General features: G+C 51.1%; 7 protein-coding genes across 7 annotated transcripts; 6 read left to right on the top strand and 1 right to left on the bottom strand.

The window, feature by feature from the left end:
- Positions 1–4,654: 4,654 nt before the first annotated feature.
- On the top strand, positions 4,655–5,177 carry GRX2_1 (glutaredoxin; the record flags this gene model as incomplete). The annotated part of the gene is made up of 5 exons (XM_036772453.1): positions 4,655–4,678; positions 4,737–4,852; positions 4,903–4,988; positions 5,046–5,063; positions 5,116–5,177. 5 exons carry the CDS (start codon positions 4,655–4,657, stop codon positions 5,175–5,177), a joined length of 306 nt encoding a protein of 101 aa, XP_036633926.1.
- A 651-nt stretch (positions 5,178–5,828) lies between these two features.
- PC9H_002852 (uncharacterized protein) lies at positions 5,829–7,661 on the top strand (the record flags this gene model as incomplete). The annotated part of the gene is made up of 13 exons (XM_036772452.1): positions 5,829–5,931; positions 5,989–6,029; positions 6,092–6,177; positions 6,245–6,355; positions 6,412–6,497; positions 6,568–6,620; positions 6,676–6,730; positions 6,785–6,839; positions 6,906–6,941; positions 6,998–7,070; positions 7,156–7,291; positions 7,366–7,559; positions 7,617–7,661. 13 exons carry the CDS (start codon positions 5,829–5,831, stop codon positions 7,659–7,661), a joined length of 1,074 nt encoding a protein of 357 aa, XP_036633925.1.
- Positions 7,662–8,137: 476 nt separating this feature from the next.
- Positions 8,138–10,396, top strand: PC9H_002851 (uncharacterized protein; the record flags this gene model as incomplete). Its single annotated transcript, XM_036772451.1, has 2 exons — positions 8,138–9,517; positions 9,737–10,396. 2 exons carry the CDS (start codon positions 8,138–8,140, stop codon positions 10,394–10,396), a joined length of 2,040 nt encoding a protein of 679 aa, XP_036633924.1.
- A 1,759-nt stretch (positions 10,397–12,155) lies between these two features.
- Positions 12,156–13,507, bottom strand: PC9H_002850 (uncharacterized protein; the record flags this gene model as incomplete). Its single annotated transcript, XM_036772450.1, has 5 exons — positions 12,156–12,729; positions 12,785–12,843; positions 12,905–13,121; positions 13,169–13,318; positions 13,377–13,507. 5 exons carry the CDS (start codon positions 13,505–13,507, stop codon positions 12,156–12,158), a joined length of 1,131 nt encoding a protein of 376 aa, XP_036633923.1.
- Positions 13,508–13,633: 126 nt separating this feature from the next.
- Positions 13,634–15,690, top strand: NUO49_1 (NADH:ubiquinone oxidoreductase 49kD subunit; the record flags this gene model as incomplete). The annotated part of the gene is made up of 13 exons (XM_036772449.1): positions 13,634–13,877; positions 13,937–13,946; positions 13,995–14,073; positions 14,131–14,230; positions 14,282–14,395; positions 14,446–14,837; positions 14,893–14,991; positions 15,049–15,159; positions 15,215–15,303; positions 15,368–15,450; positions 15,510–15,526; positions 15,571–15,609; positions 15,661–15,690. The coding sequence occupies 13 exons, from the start codon at positions 13,634–13,636 to the stop codon at positions 15,688–15,690; spliced, it is 1,407 nt and encodes a 468-aa protein (XP_036633922.1).
- A 1,187-nt stretch (positions 15,691–16,877) lies between these two features.
- PC9H_002848 (uncharacterized protein) lies at positions 16,878–18,060 on the top strand (the record flags this gene model as incomplete). Its single annotated transcript, XM_036772448.1, has 6 exons — positions 16,878–16,905; positions 17,023–17,071; positions 17,120–17,508; positions 17,625–17,755; positions 17,812–17,857; positions 17,912–18,060. 6 exons carry the CDS (start codon positions 16,878–16,880, stop codon positions 18,058–18,060), a joined length of 792 nt encoding a protein of 263 aa, XP_036633921.1.
- A 2,060-nt stretch (positions 18,061–20,120) lies between these two features.
- Positions 20,121–22,301, top strand: PC9H_002847 (uncharacterized protein; the record flags this gene model as incomplete). Its single annotated transcript, XM_036772447.1, has 4 exons — positions 20,121–20,723; positions 20,800–21,053; positions 21,134–21,728; positions 21,801–22,301. 4 exons carry the CDS (start codon positions 20,121–20,123, stop codon positions 22,299–22,301), a joined length of 1,953 nt encoding a protein of 650 aa, XP_036633920.1.
- Between the last annotated feature and the right edge of the window lie 921 nt (positions 22,302–23,222).

The following is a 23,222-nucleotide window of genomic DNA, read 5'->3' as shown; positions in this document are numbered from 1 at the left end:
CTCGCCTAGGGCTCCACAACATGGGCGCGCCGTTTGCGAACAGGCCGCTTGCGAATCGTCCTCCCCAACGACGAGATACTGCCTCATGGTGCCCTTCAGGAGGGGGAGCATATCTCAGTGAGTTCACCGCTGATTTGGATGATCTATAGCGTGTTCCCCATCGCATTTAGGCCCTGTACATGGGACCGCTTAGTGCGTACCGGCTGGCTGCGAGTCGAGGGCCCCTCATCGAGATACTTCCCCCAGAGACCCCTCAGGAGAGGGTGTCATATCTCAGTGAGTTCTCCATCGTTCTGCTTGATCTTGGGCTCGTTCTTAACTGCATATATGTCCAGGACATGGACACACTGTCCCTCTGCGAATCGCTTGCGGATCCATTCCCTCAGCATCGAAATACTTCCCCATCTCCCCCCTCCCCTCTAGAAACTTGTACAAGTGTAGATGGTTGTGTAGAAGTTTATATTGATCCAATGCCACTCTATCTACACTCTATCTGATACATTGGCTTGCTACTTGATTCCTGAGCACACTAGTCAAAGGTAGACTGATGAGCACTGCCTCAAGCCCCCTTTCTTCTTGACCACCATGAGCACCACTTCAGTGAACCTCTATCCTGGTATTCAGCAAGCTCTCAGCCATTTATCATCCTCAGATGAGATCCAGATTGAAGATGAGATGGATGGTGAGCAGGAGTCCTTTCCAGGAGACCAGCAGTTGGCTTTGGATGGTCAGGGGTTGGGAACAGAGCTTCGAGATGTGATCTTGGGTGCTTCAAAGGGCGTTACTGAAGGGACTGCTGCACACTATGAGCGGTATGTTATCTGAACCTCTTCCTCATCTTAGAGGATGACCTGGTGCTGCCCAGCTTAATGGCTCAGTGCAAGAAGTTTGCAATTGAGAAGAAGTTTGTTCGTGCAGATGGGGAGGTCTTCAGCAAGGCACCTCACCGAGATACCCCACTGTGGATAATTGCCTGGATCATGGATGCGTAAGCCAATCTGTATGCCCCTCACTGTTTGCTGACTCAATCATGGCTCTAGATGTGACGTGATCCGTCTTGACGCCTCTCCAAAGCTGTCAACGGATACACGTAGCTCATACTCTCACGCGCAGAAGATGCGAGCTGCCATGACATATGCATTTGGGCGTGTCCATGGCTTAGGCTCTCTTGCGTGGCATGAGAGGGATGATGGGACAATGCAAGGAAATCCTTCAATATCGAATCAGGTATCTGCCTATATGCTTAGCTTGCGTCGACGAAAGGTGAGCACAATAGGGTGTATACCGGTCCTTGATTCATGTCTGACATTGTTAAAAGGTTCACGCAGGAGAGGCAGCAACTAGTGCACGGGCTATCACCCAGGTGAGATTTTTTTAACCGTTCTGTTTTCAAGTATTCACTTGTTACAAACATGTAGGACATCTTAAAGGACCTTTACAATTTTAACCACCGTCCTGAAAACTGGGAGATCAAACAATACTCTCCAGGTAAGCGCAAGAATGCAGCAGATCAAGAGGAGGAAGTGCCGTGGGCTGGTGGGAACACCCGTCGACTTCTCTTTGCTGCATTCACCATTGCATATCTATGCCTGCTACGAGTCGACGAAGTCTTGAAGATCAAGTTCTCTCACCTTCAATGGGACGCTCATGACGACAACCTGATTGTTCTGACTCTTCCATTTCGTAAGACCAGTCAGAATGGTGGTGAGTTCTTTTAGACGCCTTTTCTCTTATATCTGATGACTAGCTATTCTGACAGACATCAAGCCCTTTGTCTTGCGCCGCCTTCCTGACTATTTCCAACATCTCTGCCCAGTTCGTGCATTGTGTGACTGGATTCTGGCCTCACAGCTCTCCAGTGGATATGTCTTTCGAAAGGTGTTATCTGGAGACCGCTTCTCCGCTACCGACATTGCCATGGTGAGTCATCTGCATTACATGGGACCTTCTCTTGCACATGCTCACACCCTTTTCAGACAAGCGAGCAGTTCTTGGAGCTCTTCCGGAACAGTCTCTTGGACATTCGGTTAGATCCATACCCATATGGAACTCACTCTTTCCGTCGTGGTGGATGTCAGTTTTTGCATGGAGATCTCCGGTGGAGTCTCCGTCGACTCTGTGACTGGGGAGGATGGAGCACCGATTTCACCCACTTGACTATAGTCAAGTATCTCATCTCCTGGAACGACGAGCCTGGAGAAAAGAGGGAGGACTTTCTCAACTTAGAGAGGCCACCCTCTCTCAAGTGCCCATCCTGTGGAAGAAGTTGCTTATGTGCATACTGATTATTGTAGTATGTAGATATAAGATGGCTATATATATAGTCTAGTATTGAATGTCTACTCCATGGTATGAAAGTGCTTTGCAATGGCAGACGGTTGACTGAGCACATGAGTCTTTCCATGCTTCTCATATGTGAACTGATCAGCAAAGTTTGAGCCATACTGAGCACGAGCTGCCTCAGCTGCCTCAGCGTTCCGCTCCTTGTTGCGCCTCTGCAACTCACTGAGGATGGCAGTGTAGCTAAGACGCTCACCCTTGGAGTTGGTAAACTCCGTCCAGAACAAAGTCGGAGTTGTCCCCAACCAATGCTCCGCAATCAACTGAAGTGTTTGTCACTCATCTGCAACAGCCAACAATGTACAAGTACTCACCTTGCGTTCATGCCAACGCTTTTTCAACCCGTTCCACTGCTGGGGCTTGCAGTAATAGAGCTCTCTCCAATGGACCAGCGCAATTGGGTGCCCATGGATGCTGAAGGGGGCCTTGCTTGGATCCCAAAGAGGCGAAGTATCTGACCACATGGGGGGAAGGCTCTCAAGATCCTTAGCGAAGGAAAGAAATGGCGGTTCAGGAACATCGTGAGCAGTGAACAACAAGCGGAAGCCATCCCCAAGGGTCAAGGTGAATGATTTCAAGGGGAGAGGTGGTGTACCAGAGATGGTGGGAAGGACAGGCAGTGGAGTAGAAGGGGCAGAGGAGTGGGCTGTTGGTGTGGAAGGAGACGGAGATGGCAGAAGGTTCAGGCGGCTGGTGACAAGGGCAAGCGAGTCTTTGATATGCTGAATATCTCCCTAAGATAACCATTCAGACTCCCGACAGGACAGTCAGCAGGAGGGTAAACACGTACGTGGGCAATAGTGTGACCTGAGACAGCCACAGATGGAGCAGGAGCGCCATGGCCAACTCTTGTCACCTGCCTGACTGGGTGTTCAGGAGGATGGTAAGGGTTTTTGGCCTTGAACCGTTCAGCCTGCCATTGCGGTCAGATGAGAGAGAGAAGTGAGTGGCATGTCACTCACCCAAGCCAGGATGCCGTTCTTCTCCTCTGTGGTCCGATTATCGAATGCATCATCTGTTGGCAAGACAGAGAGCAACCGTGACGAGGAGCCGACCTCTTCGAAAAGCTTGTTACGGCGAAGGGTGGACTGCTTTGGCTTCGAACGGGCCTTGGTAATTCCACTGGGATTACGATGGGCCTTGGTAGCACCAACCCAGAGGCTGATAGTGTTGAAGATGGTCAGCATCTTGTCCCAGAGGAGATCAGAATGGGCACTCACCTGTCCCAGCAACTTGGGTCACTGCTGAACGCACGAAGACGAGCAGTCATCTCTGCCTTGTTCCCACTCTTGGCAAGCTTGAAGCCAGCACACCACTGCTGCAGGACAGCATTCCTCTGGTTGCTGCAGGAAGCAGTGAGGACCTGGCCATGGCCCACCACAAGACAGAACCACTCACATATCAAGGTACACTGTGGTGAATTCTCCATCAGGTGTGGGCTTTCCCGGAAACGGTAGCACAGAATCCGAAGGCTTCGAGACCGTGGGAACGACCTGCCCAGTTGGGACCACCCCATCAGATCCATCAACCTCCATTCCCGAGCCGTCGTCGTCCATTTCCGAGCTGTTCTTGATGGGTGCGCAGGGTCGGACCAGGTCGAGAGCGAGAATGGAAAGGGCGGGGAGGAGGGTGAGAGAGAGAAGGAGGAAAAGGAAAGGGAGGGAGCGCGCCAGCAGCGCATCAGGGACCCCGACGGCGCCAAGCGCAGGGCCCTGCGCGCCCGTTCCGTCGGGAGCTGCAGGGAACGGCCTGGAAACGATCAGAAACGACGTCAGCGGGCCGGATCAAAGGGTCTCAGGGTCCAGGGCCGGACCCAGGGCGTGGGACCGTCCGGCTCCCCCCTTTGGGAACCGTCCTTTTCCAGAGAGAAGTGGTCGTCGGGCAGGTTAAAGGCCATTAGCTCTGCGGAACTGATATTTGACAAACAGTCGCCGAGACTAGGGCATCGGCGGGCGCCAAGTGAGAAGGTGGTGCATACCACCGCGGCCGAAAAAAATTCGAGGTTTACGTCGAGAAATCTTGGGATGTGCACCATATGTGTTACGCGCCAGACTCCAGAGTGTGGTGATACGTGCTAAGCTGCTTCGATCGTGATCGGATTTGATCGGATTCGCCCGACACATGATGAGTCAACTGGGGCACGTGACCACGTGACCTTGACGCCATTCTCCGCCCAAACCGTGTGGTTGCGTGAAGCTGGCTCATGATACGAGGCTTATATAGACCCTTGGCAAGGCCATCGATGTCGTTCCTCTTTTCCCTCTTCTCCTCATCAGCCTCCTCGTCGAATTCTTCATCAGCTCAACGCCAACTCATGTCTGCCAAGTCTCTTGTGGAAGTGGGTCTTCTGTCGCACTAACGCCTTGCGAGACGTTGAACGAAGATATGCGTATTAGGATGCCATCGCCGGGCACACAGTGGCAATCTTCTCCAAATCGTACTGCCCGTACTGCAAGCGAGCCAAGCAGCTTTTCGCGAGCAACTACGCCGACGTCGATACCATCATATACGAGTATGTCAAGTATCTTGGGCCAATGGCACTGATGTAGACAATGGAGTTAGGCTAGACGATCGCGACGACGGAGCTCAGATACAAGACTATCTTGCAGAGAAGACCGGACAACGAACCGTACCTAACATCTTCGTCAGTACGTATTGCTCGTTTTCTCACTCTTTGCACAAATGCCTGAGACGATTGTTCCTAGACCAGAAACATGTTGGAGGTAAGCTTTGTCAACGGAATCTCATATCACGGCGTCATTCATGCGTTCCCAGGGAGCTCCGATGTCGCTGCCTTACAGGACAAGGGCGAGCTCAAGGCGTTGATTACCGCGTAAGACCATCGCGTTTTATTTCGCAAACAAAGTCCCCACAAATGAAAGATGATGTATATCCAGAAGATCACGCTTGTAAATTCGCACTTTCAAGAAGGGTGTAGACCTACCGTTTGTGAGGCATTGAAAGTACCCCCTCCCCGCATTGTCATCCACATGTTCAGATGCTAGCATCGACGTCAGTTGGTGGATTCAAGGCTGGCAACAATGTTGTCGTAATGGATTTCACTTGGATTTCACGCGTTACGAAACTCTGCGAGTGCTCTCAGGTCTCAACGGCCGCCGGGGCGGCAAAGGACTTGAAATAATCGCTGTCCAATATAGTAGCTGCCGATCCATGTCTTGAGTGAGTACAGCAACGCCACCTTCGTGTTGAACGCACGTACGCCAGGCTGGCAGCCATTGGCTGAGGAGGCGCCATCAGTCATGGGATGGGAGCATACCCTCTCTTGAAATATCACCTTCCATTTCTCTCGAGAGTGCCGAAGTTTCCCCCGTGCAGCGTCCGGTGCTCATACGGGCCGAGTCCGTGTAAGTCTATCTGTGATCATGCCTAATGGCGAATCAGTTCCCCATGCTGACTACAGCACCCCACAGCAGATAAGACGTCGATTGGGTTATCATTTTCGCCCAAATCTATTGCCGTCCGCCCTCATGCCTCCAGCTGAAGTCAAAATCGAGTATGATACGAAGGGTATGCCCTTCCGCCGCCTAGGCTCCAGTGGATTGAGGGTGCCCGTGTTCTCGCTTGGAGGATGTAAGTGAGAGTGTACGCATAAGGCAGATCGACGTTGATATATTTCCATTTGCGTAGGGCTCACTCTTGGCGGCACTGTTGTCGGGGATCCAGTCAAGGCATGTGGCGCGAGGCTGCACTCATGGCGAGTAAGGTGCATGGATGATAATCTCGGCTATAGGACATAATCAAAACTGCTTTCGATAATGGCATAAATATGTTCGATACAGCAGAGGAATACTCAAAAGGCAAATCGGAAGAGGAAATGTATGTAAACCTCATCATTCTACACGGCGTTATGCTGCGACCTGATCAACTCTGTTTTGTGCTGCAGGGGGCGTGTCATCAAAGAACTGGGGTTTCGCAGGTCCGACCTTGTCATCACTACAAAGATCTTCTGGGGCGTTCGACCTGGACCCAACGCTGGCGGACTGTCGCGGAAACAGTAAGCCTCCTACATGAATCTCGTCTACCAAGGTATTGACCGAGCCGCGTTGATAGCATCATTGAAGGAACATTAGAGAGTCTACAGAGATTACAGCTCGATTATGTTGATGTGATCTTTGCACATCGCCCAGACCCAAATGGTGCGTGTTCGGTCCATGCGTCCCCACGGGTTGACAACCCAAACTGACGTGTGAGTGAACGCGTGCGCAGTTCCAATGGAAGAGGTGGTTCGAGCGTTTAACTATGTGATAGAGAAAGGATGGGTGCGTCCATTTTGCGCCTTAATCTTGTTTTGTTTTGTCCTGATTTTGTGTTTAGGCTTTCTATTGGGGGACGTCTGAGTGGTCGGCCCGGGACATCGAGGAAGCGCATCGTGAGTGTTCTAAGCAGTAGAACTGTCGGCTGTTGAAGTTCTGTCCTCGCTTAGACATCGCTTCCAAACTCCACCTCATTGCACCCGTCGCTGAACAATGTCAACACCAGTAAGTCGTGGGCCTTCCTTGCGTTTGTTTCCCTTTCTCGACGCTCACATGTCAATCCGTCCATAGTATGTTCCACCGAGAGCGCCCCGAGAAGGAGTACAGGTGACTGCTCACTTGCGCCTTTTTGCTCTTCGAGAAATCTAACCCGGAGGCTTTAGCCCACTCTACAAGCACTACAATATGGGTACCACGGTCTACTCGGGGCTTGCCATGGGTCTTCTTACAGGAAAGGTACGCTTCCCTTGAACGTCTAGCCTACGTGGGATCTGATCGCTGCTACTCCTGCTCCCCGCCTCATGCTCCGCACGACACTTAGTACAACGATGGGATCCCGGAAGGATCTCGACTCGCGACCATCCCTCAGTTCAGTAATACGGCCAAAAACCTCCAGTCCGAAGAGGGTCTCGCAAAAATCGGCAAAGTCCGTAAGCTGACCGAATTAGCGGAAAAAGGCGAGTGCTTCGCCCTTTGCATCGTCATTGGCAGCGTCACTGGCTAGCGAAACTAAAATGCGGTTTGTTTGTAGAGCTCCAATGCTCGGTTGCTGCCCTTGCGCTGGCGTGGCTCGTAAGGAACCCGAATACGAGCACTGTGATCCTCGGTGCTTCTAGTCCTCAGCAGGTCGTAGATAATCTGAAGGCGCTGGAGGTGATCCCAAAACTTACGCCAGAGATCATGGAGAAGATAGAGAAGATCTTGGATAACAAGCCTGAGCCCTTCGTATGTATCTGACCCGCCCTTGCTGTCGTAATCATACTAAGTGAGGTATCGCGACAGCCGACCCATAGTCGTCCGCCTCTAGACTTTTTCGGCAGGCTCTGATTTGTTGTGTCAACTGTGAAGACAGCCTAACTGTATGTAACCCGAATGTGTGTTGCACTAAAAGTAAATTGTTATCTCTCAAGCGCCTTACTGATGTGATGTCATGCCCCCCGCCATTTTTCCTTCACAACGTTATGAGAGAAATGAAAATGAAGGGTTCGGGTTCTGAGAGAAAATCATATCTTTGAGTGGTGTTGCGTAAATCTTCTAAGTTGGGTTTTGAACAAGTGTCCCGGGGAGCTCAGGGGAGGCCGCCTCTATTTCTACATTTGGTGAAGGCGGCGCGACACGATGCACGTGTGTGCGCCGGCCATTGCCGTAGTCACGTTTTCCTCACCAGAAATTAGCGCTGCCCGCCGCGACCGCCTCGTGTTCGCTGCCCCGCACGAATGCGGAGACCGACGACCAGCTCTGCCGACCGCCGCTAGTAAATGTTTCTGGCTGATCGTTCATGATTATAGTCCTCGATTCTTACCATGTCCTCGACGTCCTACTCCCGTCCAAGCTCGGCAGCGCCTCCATCGCCTACGAACACGAGGCCCAGAAGCCCATATACCCCGCTGCACCCTAGACCGCGAGGTGCAAGTCGATCAAATACCCCAATAATTGCACGAGATCGTGGTCCTTATGGCCCTGTCCCAGACGATGGTTCTCAAGCCATTTACGAAATGCTTTCCAATAGACATCGCCGCGAGGACGTCTCATCAGATGCAGCCATAGCCCGAGTAGTAGCGGAAGACGAGATCATGGACTGGTCTTCTAGAAACTCCCCGAGACCCCCTTCTCAAGCTTCAGTACGGGCGTCGAATGGTATTGGGTTGGGATATCCAGGACGAGCGAACACGCCAGGCCAGATTTCCCGACAGCGGAGCGATTCTGCGCCTCAGAAGTATCAGATATGGAGACCGCCAAGTGCCGCTGATGTGCGTACTGTTCCGCGAGCTCCTAGTCGATCTTCCATGTCGGCTGCTCCTCCTCCATCATCGTCTGTACCCCGGCATCCCGATCAACCTCACTATGGTTCACCTTTGCGGTATCCATCTGAGGAGGCAAGGCCGCCACCGAATGGTTCATATCATGGGGAACGACCGACGAGTCCAGTGGTCATACCGCATCGTACATCATCCCGACTTTCGGGTAGTAGACCTATCAACATGCCTGGATCTACCGCTACGACCTATCCACCTTCTCGACCAAATAGCACGGCACCTCGATATGAACGACGGCCAATCACGCCAGCTGTCAACGGGCATCATACACACGATGCCAATGGTGGTAGTTCGAGAGCGGGGACGCCAGCCATGGATATGGTTGGGCGTCCTGTCAGTAGAGCCTCTGCTGCCGCTGCTAACGCCGCCAACCTTCGGTACGCCCCAGATGAAGTTGTTGCTCGGCGGTTGGCTAGAGCGTGGAATGTAGAGTCTTTGCAGCCCGATATCATCAGCGAGGCCGTTGTTCAGAGCGAGATCCAGTACAGGTCTGTATCCAGCCCTTACCCACCGTCGGGACTGTCGATGAGTCGCCCTCGCAATATTCCTGAAGATATCCCTTTGGTTGATGATCGGGAAATGCCTCATGGGCACCCTCCTCATCGAACTGCCCTGCTACCTATTCCTCCCTCTCCGCAGCCGTCAGGTGGAGGTAGTCGCGATCGTAGCAGAACTCGAACTTCCACCCCGTCTGTAAACGGATCATCCGCGTCTGCGAGTATAAACCATCGACCACGATATCCCCTTATTGAAGACGATATCGATCTGTCCCGGCCTGACGTTGTCCTCCACCATTTTCGTGAGCTCTTCATCGGCCCTCGCTCATGTCCCAGATGCGGGGCGGACATCACGTCTGAGCACCAGAGCGTAAGTCATACTCTCATTATATCTATTCTTGCATCTCAAACATGTGTTTAGATTGACCTTGCTGGTTACAAATGTCCGCCGATAGCATTGGTCGATTTTATGCACGCGCGGTGCTCCAGCTGTTCGACGATATCTTGTCGTGGCTGCTCTATCACGCTTCCCTGCCCACAAGGCTGCTCGGGGCGGTCTTCGTGTCATATTAATACATGTTGTCCGGAGGGCCGCGCAATCGCCGTTTTCGAAACGCTAGTAAGCTTCGATGATGGCTACCGCGAGCATGCACGTATCATGGGATCAGGTGGCCGAGCAGCGAGACAAGAGTTCAACGACCTTGTGGCTTCGCGAACCGTATCATCAACCGCCGAGTGGGAGAAGATGATCGTTGGGGCGATGAAGACCCTTGAAGTTTTCTTGCGGAATCCAGATGAAGAGGACGAGAATTACAAGCCCCACCCTTCTATGAAGCATCTCTTTCTCATGTCAGGTCTTCCCGAAGTGATGGAGAGTTTACTGGGCAATCGAAACGTCAGCGATTGGGTCGCCCATAGTGACGTCTATTGCGCGATGCTATCAACGCTCAAATGCATGTCCAACTCAGGCCTGTCGGACTTGCTAAAAGATCCCCTCCCCGTCATTAACCAGAGCGACGGAATCGGGAGCTGGATGCGGGGGCATGGGAAGATAACCTGGGAGTCAAGCAGCGGGAAGGACAGTATCGCTCGTTCCCCTCCCGTATACGAGGCAGTTAAGGGACTGGAGAGGCATAGACGGCCTTTATTGGAGCTTGCATCGAGGATCAAGTTTCCAGCGACGGTCAAGAAAATACAAGCACTTTGCGATGGAATCCTGTATCTTCTACTCCAGCAAATGATGGTTTAACCCACCCTGTATCAACATCTCTAGCCCCCCATAATGACCATCTTTACCACCGAAGCGGCCTCGCGTGTAACTAAACCAAACTTGGGTGGATGACGGTTGTACTTTTACCCTCCAAGACACTTTGCTTTGCTTCGGTAGTTTTGTCATGCAGCACATGTATTTTGCTATTCCGAACACCCCGCTTGATTATGAACACTGATCACCCTCTGCAATATTAAACCTTATAGCACGATCTTGGTTCTGTATCAACTGACCACCCTTCGATACGCTAATAGTAATGGGATGGCTACTACTCTGTGGTATAGCGCCCCTTGCCGTGAAACTCCACCTTTCAAGGAAGCTTTCGCCTCCCAGGGGATCGTGCCTAGATATGATGAGCCCTACTCATACCGTATGAAACCCACGAGAGGGACATCAATGTCATCTTCACCACATTGATAAATTATTGATGCAATCTGCCGAACAGGCAGGGAGGCGCCCACACACAGGTAGCCCACGCTACTTCTATACAAGACCTATTCATGGAGAAAAGCAGATGCCGGCATGGAGACATGGATCGGGAGATTGGCTACGATTACCTTTGGCTTTGGCCGAAATGGAGTTATGCCAACCCAAGGCACGCTGGGCAGCGCCGGGCTTGTACGGACCAGGACCGAGGCTAGTTGAGTTCGTCTTGTATGACACCCTCGACGGATGCATCACCTATGGAGTCTCCTGAACGTGCACGTGTCAAGTATCTGGTTTACTTACTTGATGAGACCGGAGCCTCCGATACACCGACGCAGCACGCCCAGGGATCGTTAACGGTGCTAGCTCATTTCAGTGGGCTAGATAGGCGTCATGAAACACAAAATTAGGTTCACCTAAGCGAAACGACAACACTCCCGGGCATGCGTTAGTTCCTATGAATAAAAAGAGAACACAGGTTTCGATACGCACATTTTGGTGTACAAATCTCAAACGGAACCCGAGAGGAGCTATATCCTCCATTGAGATAAAAGTTGGAAAAGTTGGAAAAAACTTTCTGCGTTTAGGAAGTTGAAGGCGATGTGATGCACTGCGCGCGTGGCGGCTATGCAGAGAAGCAAGAACGCTGTCGATGGGATTGGCAGCTAAGCCCAGCGTGGTATGATGAGAAGTCGACTTATGTGCAAAGCTCAAGCATTTCGGTATCTCATGACCCAAGTTGGTGCGGTTTCTTTCCCCGTCGTGTCGACGACCAGTGACAACTAGGCGGGGTGACAAACAGACGGGCCTGTGGCCCCACTACTGCCACGAAAATTTCCAAGAGAGACGAAGGAGGATATGGGTGTAGTACAAATATAAAGTCGTTATCCGATGAAGACTTACGACTAAGAATAGACCTAAGCCCTGAATAATTCATTTACCGTACTAAACTGTATGGCAATATAAGTAGGTACAATACAGATGCACGTAAATAACACACCGGCTAGCAATTACATGGCGGTGAGCTGGCTCACATCCTATATTCGGCTTGCGGATGGTTTAGGAACGGTGGTCTTGACATTAAAAGACAGGTTGCAACGCACGTTGCAAGTCAGCGCACCGACAAGAATTCAGCGGCGATAAGTACTTGCGAGCGGATAATCTTCAAGCCCATGTTAGTAAGTCGTTTGATAAGTATGTCCTCGCTGACATGGCGACGCTTCTCGGTTCCGCAGCCTGTTTAATTGTGATCGCCTTTGTCATGGAATTGGAAGAAACGAAAATTTCCATTGAGAAAGAGCTATTTACGGGTTTACAGTCGGATGACACCGTCGATGCCCAAGCCCCGGCCTCTGACGTCGGCCACGTCCGACTGGTCGGTGGTCGGAGGCGGCTGCGGGGAAGTTTCCGTTTTTTTCGGTACATCGACGAGCTCTTGTTCATCAAGACCATCATCGACCCCTAGTATGTGTTCCCTTTCTTCTTGAGAACCCCCACTCTCCAAATCGAATTGTCGCCGCCGAGAATGTGGGAGTGCTTGCGCTTTCGTCGGGTCAAGCTGAGCTGAGGACCCTAACCCGACCTGGGTCTGATGGCTGAAGGGATTTGTCTCTGGGCGTCCGCTTCGGTTGATTGGTCGAGGGTGTTGCGGGTGCGGCATGCCTTGGACGCTGGATTGATGGCTAACGGGATTGGTAGCCGAAGGGTTCGGCATGTGGAAGGAACCTGTTGCAATAGCTTCCCGGAGCCAGTCTATGGCATGGCGAGCGTGGTATACCATGCTGGTTAAAGAGAATTGGGGAACCTGATCGAAGCCTTGAAGCTGAAGGACGAAGCGATTGTGAAGGGTCCCAACGACAAGGTATATCATGACGAGGATTAGCGCACTGTTGTAAACAGTGTTAGTAGGCGTGTCACAATTTCTGACATGAATTGACAAACAAGGCTATCAAAATAGCGAAGAACCCCCATGGACCCCCTTCACCAGTGGGACAAGCATACTGTTTGGTGCCAACTCTATCAGCAAACCGAGCGCTTCTATCATGAATCGTCTCTACTCACATGGCTGCGCCATTCTATGAAGAACCCGCATGCCGTGTCGTCATCCTCTGGGAACTGTGCTTCAAAGCGAGGCACGCCAGCAGAGAAGACTGAGCTATCACATATGAACTTGATGGTCGTTGTCGCTCGCAGCCCGTCTGTAGATTTGCAGACCGACCCGCCGTGATAAGTGAGTAACAAATTCGAATCCTTGACCGTCAGCGTTGTATTAACCTTCCTACATTCCAGTGAGCCACCACTACTTCGCAGTGAATTGAAACATACCCTATAGAGAAGTCTCCGTGGTCTTTACGAATAAATCCAGCTACTTCCGAAGGGTCTTCTGTCTTCAAACCCCACGTCTCGTGCTGCACCGCTCTGCAAACGTTCAGAACTGCGTCGTGCCCGCCCAGTGTCTTGAACTCGTAATCCTTGCTAGAAAGAACTGCATTGTTCCAAACCTTACAGTATAGCGTAATCACTACATGCCTACCTTGCTTTAAGACGGTTAAGGTCATAATATTTCCCGTTGCTGTGAATAGTACATGGTTTTTCCTCGCTGGCGAAGGACAGAGATACACCTCCTAGGACCGAGAGCAATGTCAAGGCTGAGGACCACCGCATATGTTGAGCGAGTCGGCTGTGTGTGGTAGTCAAGTCAGAACTGGCGCTTGATCAACCGTGAGCTTGTGACTGTCACATCACAACCTTATACCCGCCCCAATCCGACCACTTTCGCCACCGACCACCATGGCCTCAATGCTATTGCGTTCGCTGCCGCGCACGGCGAGCGCAGTCCCAAGGCGCCTCATCCGTAATATATCTGCCTCAACGTCTGTACTCCAGGCTGAACCAGCGGAAACTTCGACGACGCATGCCCAAGCCAAAAATGCCTTCGACTATCACACAGTTGAAGATTTACAAGGCATGACCGCTTCGCAACTTTTAGCGGAGACTGGGTCGAGACAAGAGGCAAAAATGCGCCACTTTACGGGTGAGTTCTGTAGGTCCCTATAAATAACTGGACAGTTGGTGAATTCGACGTGCTGTTAGTGAACTTTGGGTATGTCTCATGTACTTTGCGAGGGGGAGTCTCATAACAAGCCATTAGGCCTCAACACCCTGCCGCCCATGGAGTACTACGAATGATTCTGGAGCTCAATGGAGAGGAGATTTTGCGTGCGGATCCAGTGAGTTATATCGAGTGCATCACATTGACTTCCGGTTCAATCGCGGTGCCCTTTTAGCACATTGGCCTCCTTCATCGCGGAACAGAAAAGTTGATTGAATATAAGACGTACATTCAAGCCTTGCCCTACTTTGACCGTCTGGATTATGTGTCAATGAGTAAGTATTTCGGTTCCACTTGGCTCGGTTTGCCTTATCCTTCTTCAATAGTGACCAATGAACTTTGCTATTCTATGGCCGTTGAGAAACTTCTTAACATCGAAGTTCCCGAGCGGGCGAAATGGATACGAACCATGTACGGAGAGATCACGCGTATATTGAACCGTGAGTTCGCTTCTCTCTGTTTTAGCTACCGACCTAATCGCATCTCGTAGACCTTATGGCCGTCCTCACCCACGTCATGGATGTTGGTGGTTTAACACCCTTCTTGTGGGGTTTCGAAGAGCGAGAGAAACTCATGGAGTTCTACGAACGTGTATCTGGTGCTCGACTGCACACCGCTTACGTCCGTCCTGGAGGCGTGGCCTTTGACCTTCCACACGGACTTCTTAACGATATCTTCATCTGGGCGACCCAGTTCAGCAGCCGAATAGACGAAATTGAGGAAGTCGTTACCGGGAACCGTATCTGGAAGGAGCGTACCGTTGGCGTAGGCGTTGTGACAGCGAAGCAAGCGATGGACTACTCGTTCACTGGTGTTATGCTGCGTGGGAGTGGCGTACCATGGGATTTGAGGAAGGCTCACCCATACGATAAGTATGATGAAGTACGCGACATGCCCTTAATAAGGATTTATCACTCACATATGTTTGAACGTCAAGGTCGAATTTGATATCCCTGTGGGCACAAACGGTGACTGCTACGATCGGTACTTGTGCCGAGTTCAAGAAATGCGAGAAAGTTTGAGGATTATCAGCCAGGTCTGTGATGCGAACTCGTCCACGCTGAAACCTGAGACTAATACTTTCTCACAATAGTGTCTCAATAAAATTCCTACTGGTGCGGTTAAGGTCGATGATCACAAGCTCGTCCCTCCTCCGCGGGCATCCATGAAAGAAAGCATGGAGTCCCTTATCCACCATTTCAAGGTAATCTTTGGCGACCGTAGCTGTCGGGAATGTATATTCACAAGATTCCCCGTAGATCTTCAGCGAGGGATATTCCGTTCCACCAGGCGAGACTTACAGTGCAATTGAGGCGCCGAAGGGTGAAATGGGTGTCTATCTTGTATCGTGCGTCTGATACATCCGCGGACTTACTGTTCTCTGGACTACAAGCTAACCTATCAAATCGCAGGGACGGAACAAATCGTCCATACCGATGCAGTATCCGTGCCCCAGGTTTTGCGCATCTCGCCGGTTCGGATTTCATGATGAGACGTATGCTCCATCTCCTTCCACCAGACTTTACCTTCGCTGACTCTAATTTCTTTAATTAGATGTCAGCTATTTTTCTGTGATTTCTGGTTTGTTCTATCTAACCTTTCCACCCCGATACAGCACATGTTGGCCGATGCCGTTGCTATTATTGGAACTATGGTAGGCTTCACCCTGTGCGTTTCCGCGGACATCACTGACAATTGCATGTAGGACTTGGTGTTTGGCGAGGTCGATCGGTAGGCACACCTGTAGATTATGCCATAGAACAAGACACATCTTCGTAATCATCACTGGGGCGCTGCTTTCTCCTACGTTAGTGGCGTTTTTCTGCTCAGCAGATACTGCCAAAGGAAACTTGCAATGCCCGCTAACAGCCGATGACTTGGTTAGTTTCGTCAGCAAGTCCGCGTTGTCAAGTATGAGGCAGCCCTGTATCAGTGAGACGATCTATTGTATACGTCTTGGTTCAGGCCTCCGGAAGTTCAGTAACTGCTAAAAATAATCAGGGGTGCCAATATGCTGTAGAGCAAGGCCATTAGAACGGAACCGACGTCTGATAGAGAATTTTCAAGGTCATTATGGAACTCAATTTACTTACTTCTTGGCTATCTGAAGCGAGCAAGACTCAGTACAACCCGTTGGGTAGACCATCGGTGGACCACTTGAAGGTGATCCGAAGCACTTTCAGACCACAATTTGGATAGTTCAAATGGAATCCTCACAGCCATCACTACGGGAGGCGTCCCTGGGACGGCAGATAAGGACCGCTTGCAATCCAAACTCCCATACGTTGGATCGATTTACTCTGAGGACCAAAACGACACGACACGACACGGAAGACTTACGGAACCATCCATCCGCATCTGCATGGCACGTCGCATGATTTACTGGACACCGGCTTTCGAAACATCGACGGTCGGACGTTACCGAGACAGAATGTGTCCTTTCACAGAAGACTGCGACCCGCTCAGTCAGGTGCGGGGGATTACTGATGTAAAAGCGGAGCTTGCTGATCATGATCAACAGTAACAGCAACTTGCACAAGCTTGTACTTATTGGAACTGGATCCTATGACAGTGAAGTACACGATTTGTGACACTCTTCTGGCTCGGGATGGTCTTATGAGGTGAAATGACCTGGGATGTCGTAGACACCTTTCTGATCCTTCTATATGTTGATTACGCCTGATACGGGTATTGGATAATCAGTGGCCAGTTTCCGAGCGACCGCCGTTGTGTGCGCATCGAGGAGGTATCCAAATCCTAATTCAGTGCACCGACATCAGATAAGCGCTCTGCCGTAACGTGTAACCATCCAACTACATACAGTTCAGGGCAAAGGTTGGAATTGGACCGCACTATGTCAGCCCTCCTCAAAGCAGTATGTCGTTCCATGGAACGAATCGCCCCTCTTCGCTTGGCAGAAAAATGGGACAATGTTTGGAATTGCTGATTAGTATATTTTGGAATCATGGCTTACGTTGATGGCTTGTGTAGGTCGGATTGCTTCTAGGTTGGTGGGATTTACTCGTTTGATTTATGACCAATGCTCATTATTCTATTTTTTTGACAGAATCTCCCGTTGTCCATTCGGGGCGAAATAAAGTATTATTGACCATCGAGTAAGGCGTCCACTACCCGCGTGGGGCGTAACTCACATATGGCTATAGCTTGACACCAGCTGTTCTGGAAGAGTCGTTAAGGGAAAGGGTGTCCGTCATTGTTGCCTACCATCCGCCGATTTTCAGACCCCTTCAAACGCTCACCCTCTCCAACCCACTGCAGGCGTCGCTTCTCAAGTGTGTCGCAGAAGGCATCTCCATTTACTCTCCGCACACTTCGCTAGACAGCGTGTGGGGAGGAGTGAATGATTGGTTAGGCGAGGGTGTTCTCGGTTCGGCGAGTGTGCAGGCTGGGAAAATCGAGTCCCTCGTTGGCGACAAAATTGGCCCCGATGGAGAAACAAAGGGGGCCGAAGGCAGACTCGTTACTCTCAGCGAGCCGATCACCATGAGCGACCTAGAGTCTAGGATCAAACAGCATTTGGGTCTGGAGAGAAGTGAGTGGGCGTTTGTTTCGATTATCTCGTTGCGTGGTTATTGTCGCCGATGCGGAGCCGCTCTGATGCGACGAAATGCTCCCTATCACCCACAACTACTAACACTCTTATCGCAGTCCAAGTCGGGTACGGCACAGATGCGGGGAGGCACGGTGTTATCAGCACCATAGCCATCTGCGCTGGGTCAGGAGGGTCGATGCTAGTGGGTAAAAAGGCCGATGTCTATTTCACCGGAGAAATGGCGCATGTGAGTAGTCTAAACAGCAGATGTGGGCCGTAGCCTCGCTCACGTTTGCATTGCAGCATGAAGTCCTTGCTTCAATTGCTAGCGGAACAAACGTGGTCCTATGTAAGTCGTAGGGTCGCCGCCGGTCCATCAAAAACATCTAACCGATTTCTTCAGGCGGCCATACCAATACTGAACGCGGATATCTGCCGGTCCTTGCTGCATGGCTCAACGAAGAATTTCAAACCCAGGAGACGGATGGCGACTTGAAGGGGGTTGACGTCGTTATTAGTCAAGCAGATAAACACCCATTGTTGTTGGTGTAAACGAGGGAGTAACAGAGTATCCGCAACTCAGGTGCTCAAGAAGTCGTTAAATGAAGACTCCATTTGTGCGCTTGGCTGGCGTTAGGGAGATGTCTCGCAAGCGCCTTTGTGCTACATTGATCTGAGCTACAAATATGTATCATTCGTTCTGCGGACGTTTCTTTCGGGTTTCGAAAGCGTGTGTTATCTCTGACCATTAGGCCCCTCAAGTTGCGAATGCGGCCCGGAACGCCAGACGCTGAAAGTATGCTTTGTTCAAGCTCAAGACCTTGTCGGCCGACGAGCCAAGATAAATCAGTGGAGCAGAACGAAACATGCACCACCCCAACAGTTCAAGGTTGTTTCGTGAAATCACCACGAGGCATGGTGCTGGTTTTAATTTCGATCATTGATCACGAAGTTGGCTCCCTATAACTTACTTGACTGGTGGTATGCGCTGGACGTTCGCTGAGAGGATATGAACAAAGCGATAGGCATGGCCTCGTTGCGCCTTTCCTCCATAGACCATTTCTAGCATCGCTGTCATGTGTCGGGTTTCAATTGAGAGCTTAATCTCCGCTGTAAGCCAGCAAAGTGAAAACCCCAAAGCCGGACAAAACTACAAAACCGGCGTTTGTCGCCTTTTGACCAAATTCGTGGAGCTTGAACCCCACAAAACGTTGAAGCACTTCGCAAGGACAGATTCGTATCCTTCGGCTGCCCTTCGGTACTTTTAGTTCGCAATGTGACGTACATGAAAGAAAGTAATATTCACGCTACCGGTGTACTCAAGGATGTGCGTAGGAACAAAGCAACGACACGCTGGGGAGACGTAGGTGCGAGTATCGGTTCGGTTCGGAAATTGGAACAAATGTGTAGCACTGGAGTCCGAGTAAAATTCATTATAGGCCGGCCTAAAACAGCGGTTGAGTTGTAGACGGTGACGCCAGGACCAGATGAGAGCATGGCGAGGAAGTTACGCTCATGCGTTGTCCACCCGAACTTTAAAAAACGCGAAGAAGTACACTGTAGCTTCATTTCCGGTTGACAGTAACTTCGCTCATAGGCACAGAGCCGGCATTCTGCTCGATGGGTCCATGGCCTTCATTTCCGGGAGGAAGAACGGCGGCGAGCTCATCTGCGTGGTCCAGCAGGCTGGTCTGCTGTCCAGTCTTTAATAGACAAAGATTCTGGTCCACTGGTCATGCTTTTGACGTCGGCCTAGGAGCAGCGGGGCCGGTCCACGAAAATCTTGCGATCCATCGAGGGCGACGAAGGGGGTGAGGGCTCGCGACAAGGGGATATAGTGGAATATTCCACGGGAGGGTGAGGGTGCACTTGCGGGTTGGCCAAGCGGGCGGTAAATCGAGGAGGTAAGCTAACCAGGAACCACGCTCTAACGCCAAACGCGCGATAAGGAGCAAAGCTACCATTTGTAGGTTAGCCAAGAATTTGTGAGAACAGATGAGAACCTGTCAAGAGTCGTTAAGTCAGCTGCAGTAGAACGGCTGAGCGCTGAGATTATTCACCACAGATCCGTTGGTTGGGTACGTTGACAGGCTACAGCAACTTCCGCGTTGCGCTTTAACCCGATTAGCTGTAATCATCACCGTGTTTCACAGCGCCACCGAATCATGACTATGTAGTGATTGCCATTGTTCTTTTACCATGCCAGTGCCCACACTGCGTCATTTGTTTCTTGTTTTCGACTTCGCTTTTGAAATCCGATATCTTAGATTTGTGAGATGATGCGCCCGCCCGGCATCGAAATTTTCCTGAAGATCAAAACAAAGGAAAGGTGAGTCAGTATATTCGGCCGCCTACTTTGGAATCCTGGTTGTAAAGTTCTAGTGGTGGAAAGTTCGCAACCAAGTCACGCTCATCATCGACCGTGGGAAAGAGGGTCAGGTGATTGAACGCGAGGGCTGAACCTGAACCACTGTGCCCAACGTCCACCGCGACTTGCTTCAATCCACCACAGTGATCAGCTCGAAATCCACTTGGAACCACAGGCAACAGACTATTTCTCGCCTTGAACCCGAGTAATCACCTTATTCTGCAAAGACGGGCGAGATCCAGCTATGGTTCGTGACTTGTCTGACGAGTTGAGCCTACGGCACCTTCCAGACATCTCAGATGCTTCATTTTCAATGGAACTTCCGACTGGGAACTCCCCCGATACTCTCCTCCTTGCCGAACGGTCAGACTTCATACACGTCGCCGAAATCACTTTCGGGTGTCTCGCCGAAGCCACACCATCTCGTACCTCGACGCTAGGCCAGGTCACACCGAAGCCATTCAACAATGCACCCCAGAACTCACATCGACACGGACATCAACAAATTGATCCCATTGCTCCAGAACTTGTGGCGACTGTCATCCAAACTTCGATAACACCGCCAGATATTCGGTTGCCTTCGCTGTTGTATGAGAAGCCGAACCAGCGCCAGATGAAGCGCAAGGGTAACGTCGTCGACGACGATAGCGGTGAAGGGGGCTCCGGAACTCTACGAACGTTCCAGAAGAAGCTGGATCGTAGAGCGGGGCTGGTCAAACTACCTGGTGAGAGCTCGAACCCGAGTGAGCGTAATACCAATGGTGCAAAGAAACCGCTTGTTCGCCACATTCCTGGACTAAGTAACAGCAAAGAAGCCAACGACGCGAATCCGACAGCATTGCAATCGGTACGTAACATAGTACAAGTGATGAATTTGTCAATTTTAGACTTATTTTCTCATGCTGTCTTCGCCTGTTGGATAGAAGCCTTCCGATTTCCAAGCAACGTTTCCAACTGCTAAAGGCAAATACTCTCCGATAGAACGTATTGCATCGCAACACGATAACACTGAGCAGACGGCTCGCGCTGACAAAGGCAGCACCTCCCCCGACAAGTTCGCCACCGTCGCCTTCGACGATGACAACTTCAACCCAGATATTAGCTCTATTTCGGTAGCCGCACCCATTGCTAAGCGCCTTCTTGAATACACTCAGAATTATATTCCTTCTCCTATAAGGTACGCGTACCTCATTCCTTCACTTTCGTCATACGCTGAGAAGACATCCGTGTCCATTTGCCGGCACTTTGTTCCATCAGCCCGGGTAAACCGACTGAGCAGCATCAAATCGTTCTCGACCGCCTGCCTGAGCAAGCCTGCGATTTGCCCCATCCTCCAGGCACAGCCCAAGCTTTGCATGGCGACGATGGTCCTCTGACCCTTTCCCAACTCTCTCCACGGAAAGAAACTCAAGCTGTCGAACCTACCGCCGGCGCTCCTCCTTCACCACTCCGGACGTCCCTCAAGCGGTCACCCGATACCAATACTAAAGCTCCCCAGGCTAAACGACCCAAGCTGACGTCCACATGCAGAAGAATTTCCTTATCTGTTCTTGGGCGTGCTCGGAATCCTACTAAGCCTGACGCTTCTGCTCACAAGATGGTGGGCCTAAAGCCGAGACGGATCGCTTCTGCTTCTTCTGCCCTCCCATCTGGCCGAGGCAAATTATCAAATCAGGTGTCGTCGTTGTCGAAGAAAAGCCAGTCACAGAAGGAGAAGGCCAAGAAGGTCTTGCCTCGCGTCAATTCTTCCCAACGATCCTTGCGGGATTCGGAAAAGGAAAACGAAGGGACGCCACATGACAGTACCCCGCACGTTGGGCTTTCCGGTGTAGGAGGTCGGAATAAGGCAGGAGTAAGTGTCTACGTTGATCCTGATCTGCTCACATGTCTGGGATTGTCCGATTAATTGACGTTCTTCGCTCAGCCCAGTGCATCTGTCCCATGCAACCCCAGACCACCTGCTGTTCCAGGGTCATCGACTGTGCGATCTCAATATTCGAACGGTCACAGCAACAACAGCAAGTCCCTCAATAATATCGTCGAATCCAGAGCTCAGAGCCGAAGTCAAAGTCACCGCGATAAATGGTTCCATCCAGTCCCTGATTTCAAAGCTCTCCACGCGATGCACGAATCGACGGTCGCTAATCGGAGAGGTCAGATCGCGCCTGTTATCCCCGCACCCATTCAATTCCAAACGGATATTCGGGCAAAAAAGAGGGAGAAGTTTGATGAGATGGTTAGGGAGAAGGAGAGGGAGAAGCAACTTATGGAGGAACGAAGGGAACGGGAGAGAGCGCTCGAGGAGGAGAAGGAGGTTATGCTGATGAGGAGGAAGGCTATTCCGAGAGCACACGAGGTACCTGAATGGTACAAGGACGCGCCCAAACGAAAGAATGGGGGTGCTACTGTCAAGGACGGAACGTAAGAAAGCGAGAACGCTATTCACTAGACCCACTTCTTCGGTATACAATATGTCCCCACCATGTCCTTCCTTTTCGTGGGCCTGCTGCAACCTATTCTTGTCTCGCTTGAGTGATTGCTACGCCCTGGGCTATTTCAGATTCGTTGCTTGGTAGAGGTGATCTGGCACGAGGCCCAAGGCCCATGTATTACGACATCCTCTTTCTTTCTACCCTTTTGACCTCCCTCGATCGATCTGAATCCAAGTGTGGTAGGTGTGCGCGTATGTAATGAATTGCCTTAGCCTTCAGATGAATGAAGTGCTGTCGCACTGATCACAACAGCAGGCCCTGCGTGAAAGGGTTCATCACGCGTCCAATCTTTCCGAAGGCTGCGGGGGTTCGGTTTCGACACGGCTTTCAATCAATTCCTTTCACAGCACCGTTCGACCAATTCGAAGGAAGTATCTTATCTTTGTGTCAAGAACGCGGCACGCTCAAAATCTACAAATCCAAATCGTCATACGATCCCGAAGCCGAATTGATGGCCAGCTGCCTCCCTCCCTCAGGCACGTTCACAGCGCAATATCTTGTAGGTCTTAGGACTACTCACGCGCACTGGGCAAGTGATCATGATTTGTGATTTGTGACCTGCCTGAGTAAGAATATTCCGTGCGCAGCCAGCGCATTTAGATTCTGAATCCGAAATACCACAGCGCCGGACGCTCCACTTAGTCCAGCGTTCGACGTTATAACTGTACATGGATGTGTATCTGTGTTTCCCTCGTCGTTAACCGGGTGTTCGCACACTACTCATCTTGGTCTAGCATGCCAATGGGGCGGTCGATCTGGAAAGAAAAAACAGACTAACCTGCTTGCCAACTAATACAGTGTTTGTGCCGATTGTCGTGCATCAACGCCGATCCGATACGATGGAATTCGACAAA

Source organism: Pleurotus ostreatus (assembly GCF_014466165.1).
Source record: "Pleurotus ostreatus strain PC9 chromosome Unknown scaffold_2, whole genome shotgun sequence".
NCBI lineage: Eukaryota > Fungi > Basidiomycota > Agaricomycetes > Agaricales > Pleurotaceae > Pleurotus > Pleurotus ostreatus.
Note: the sequence above shows the minus strand (reverse complement) of the source record. Positions and strands in the feature narration are given on the sequence as shown.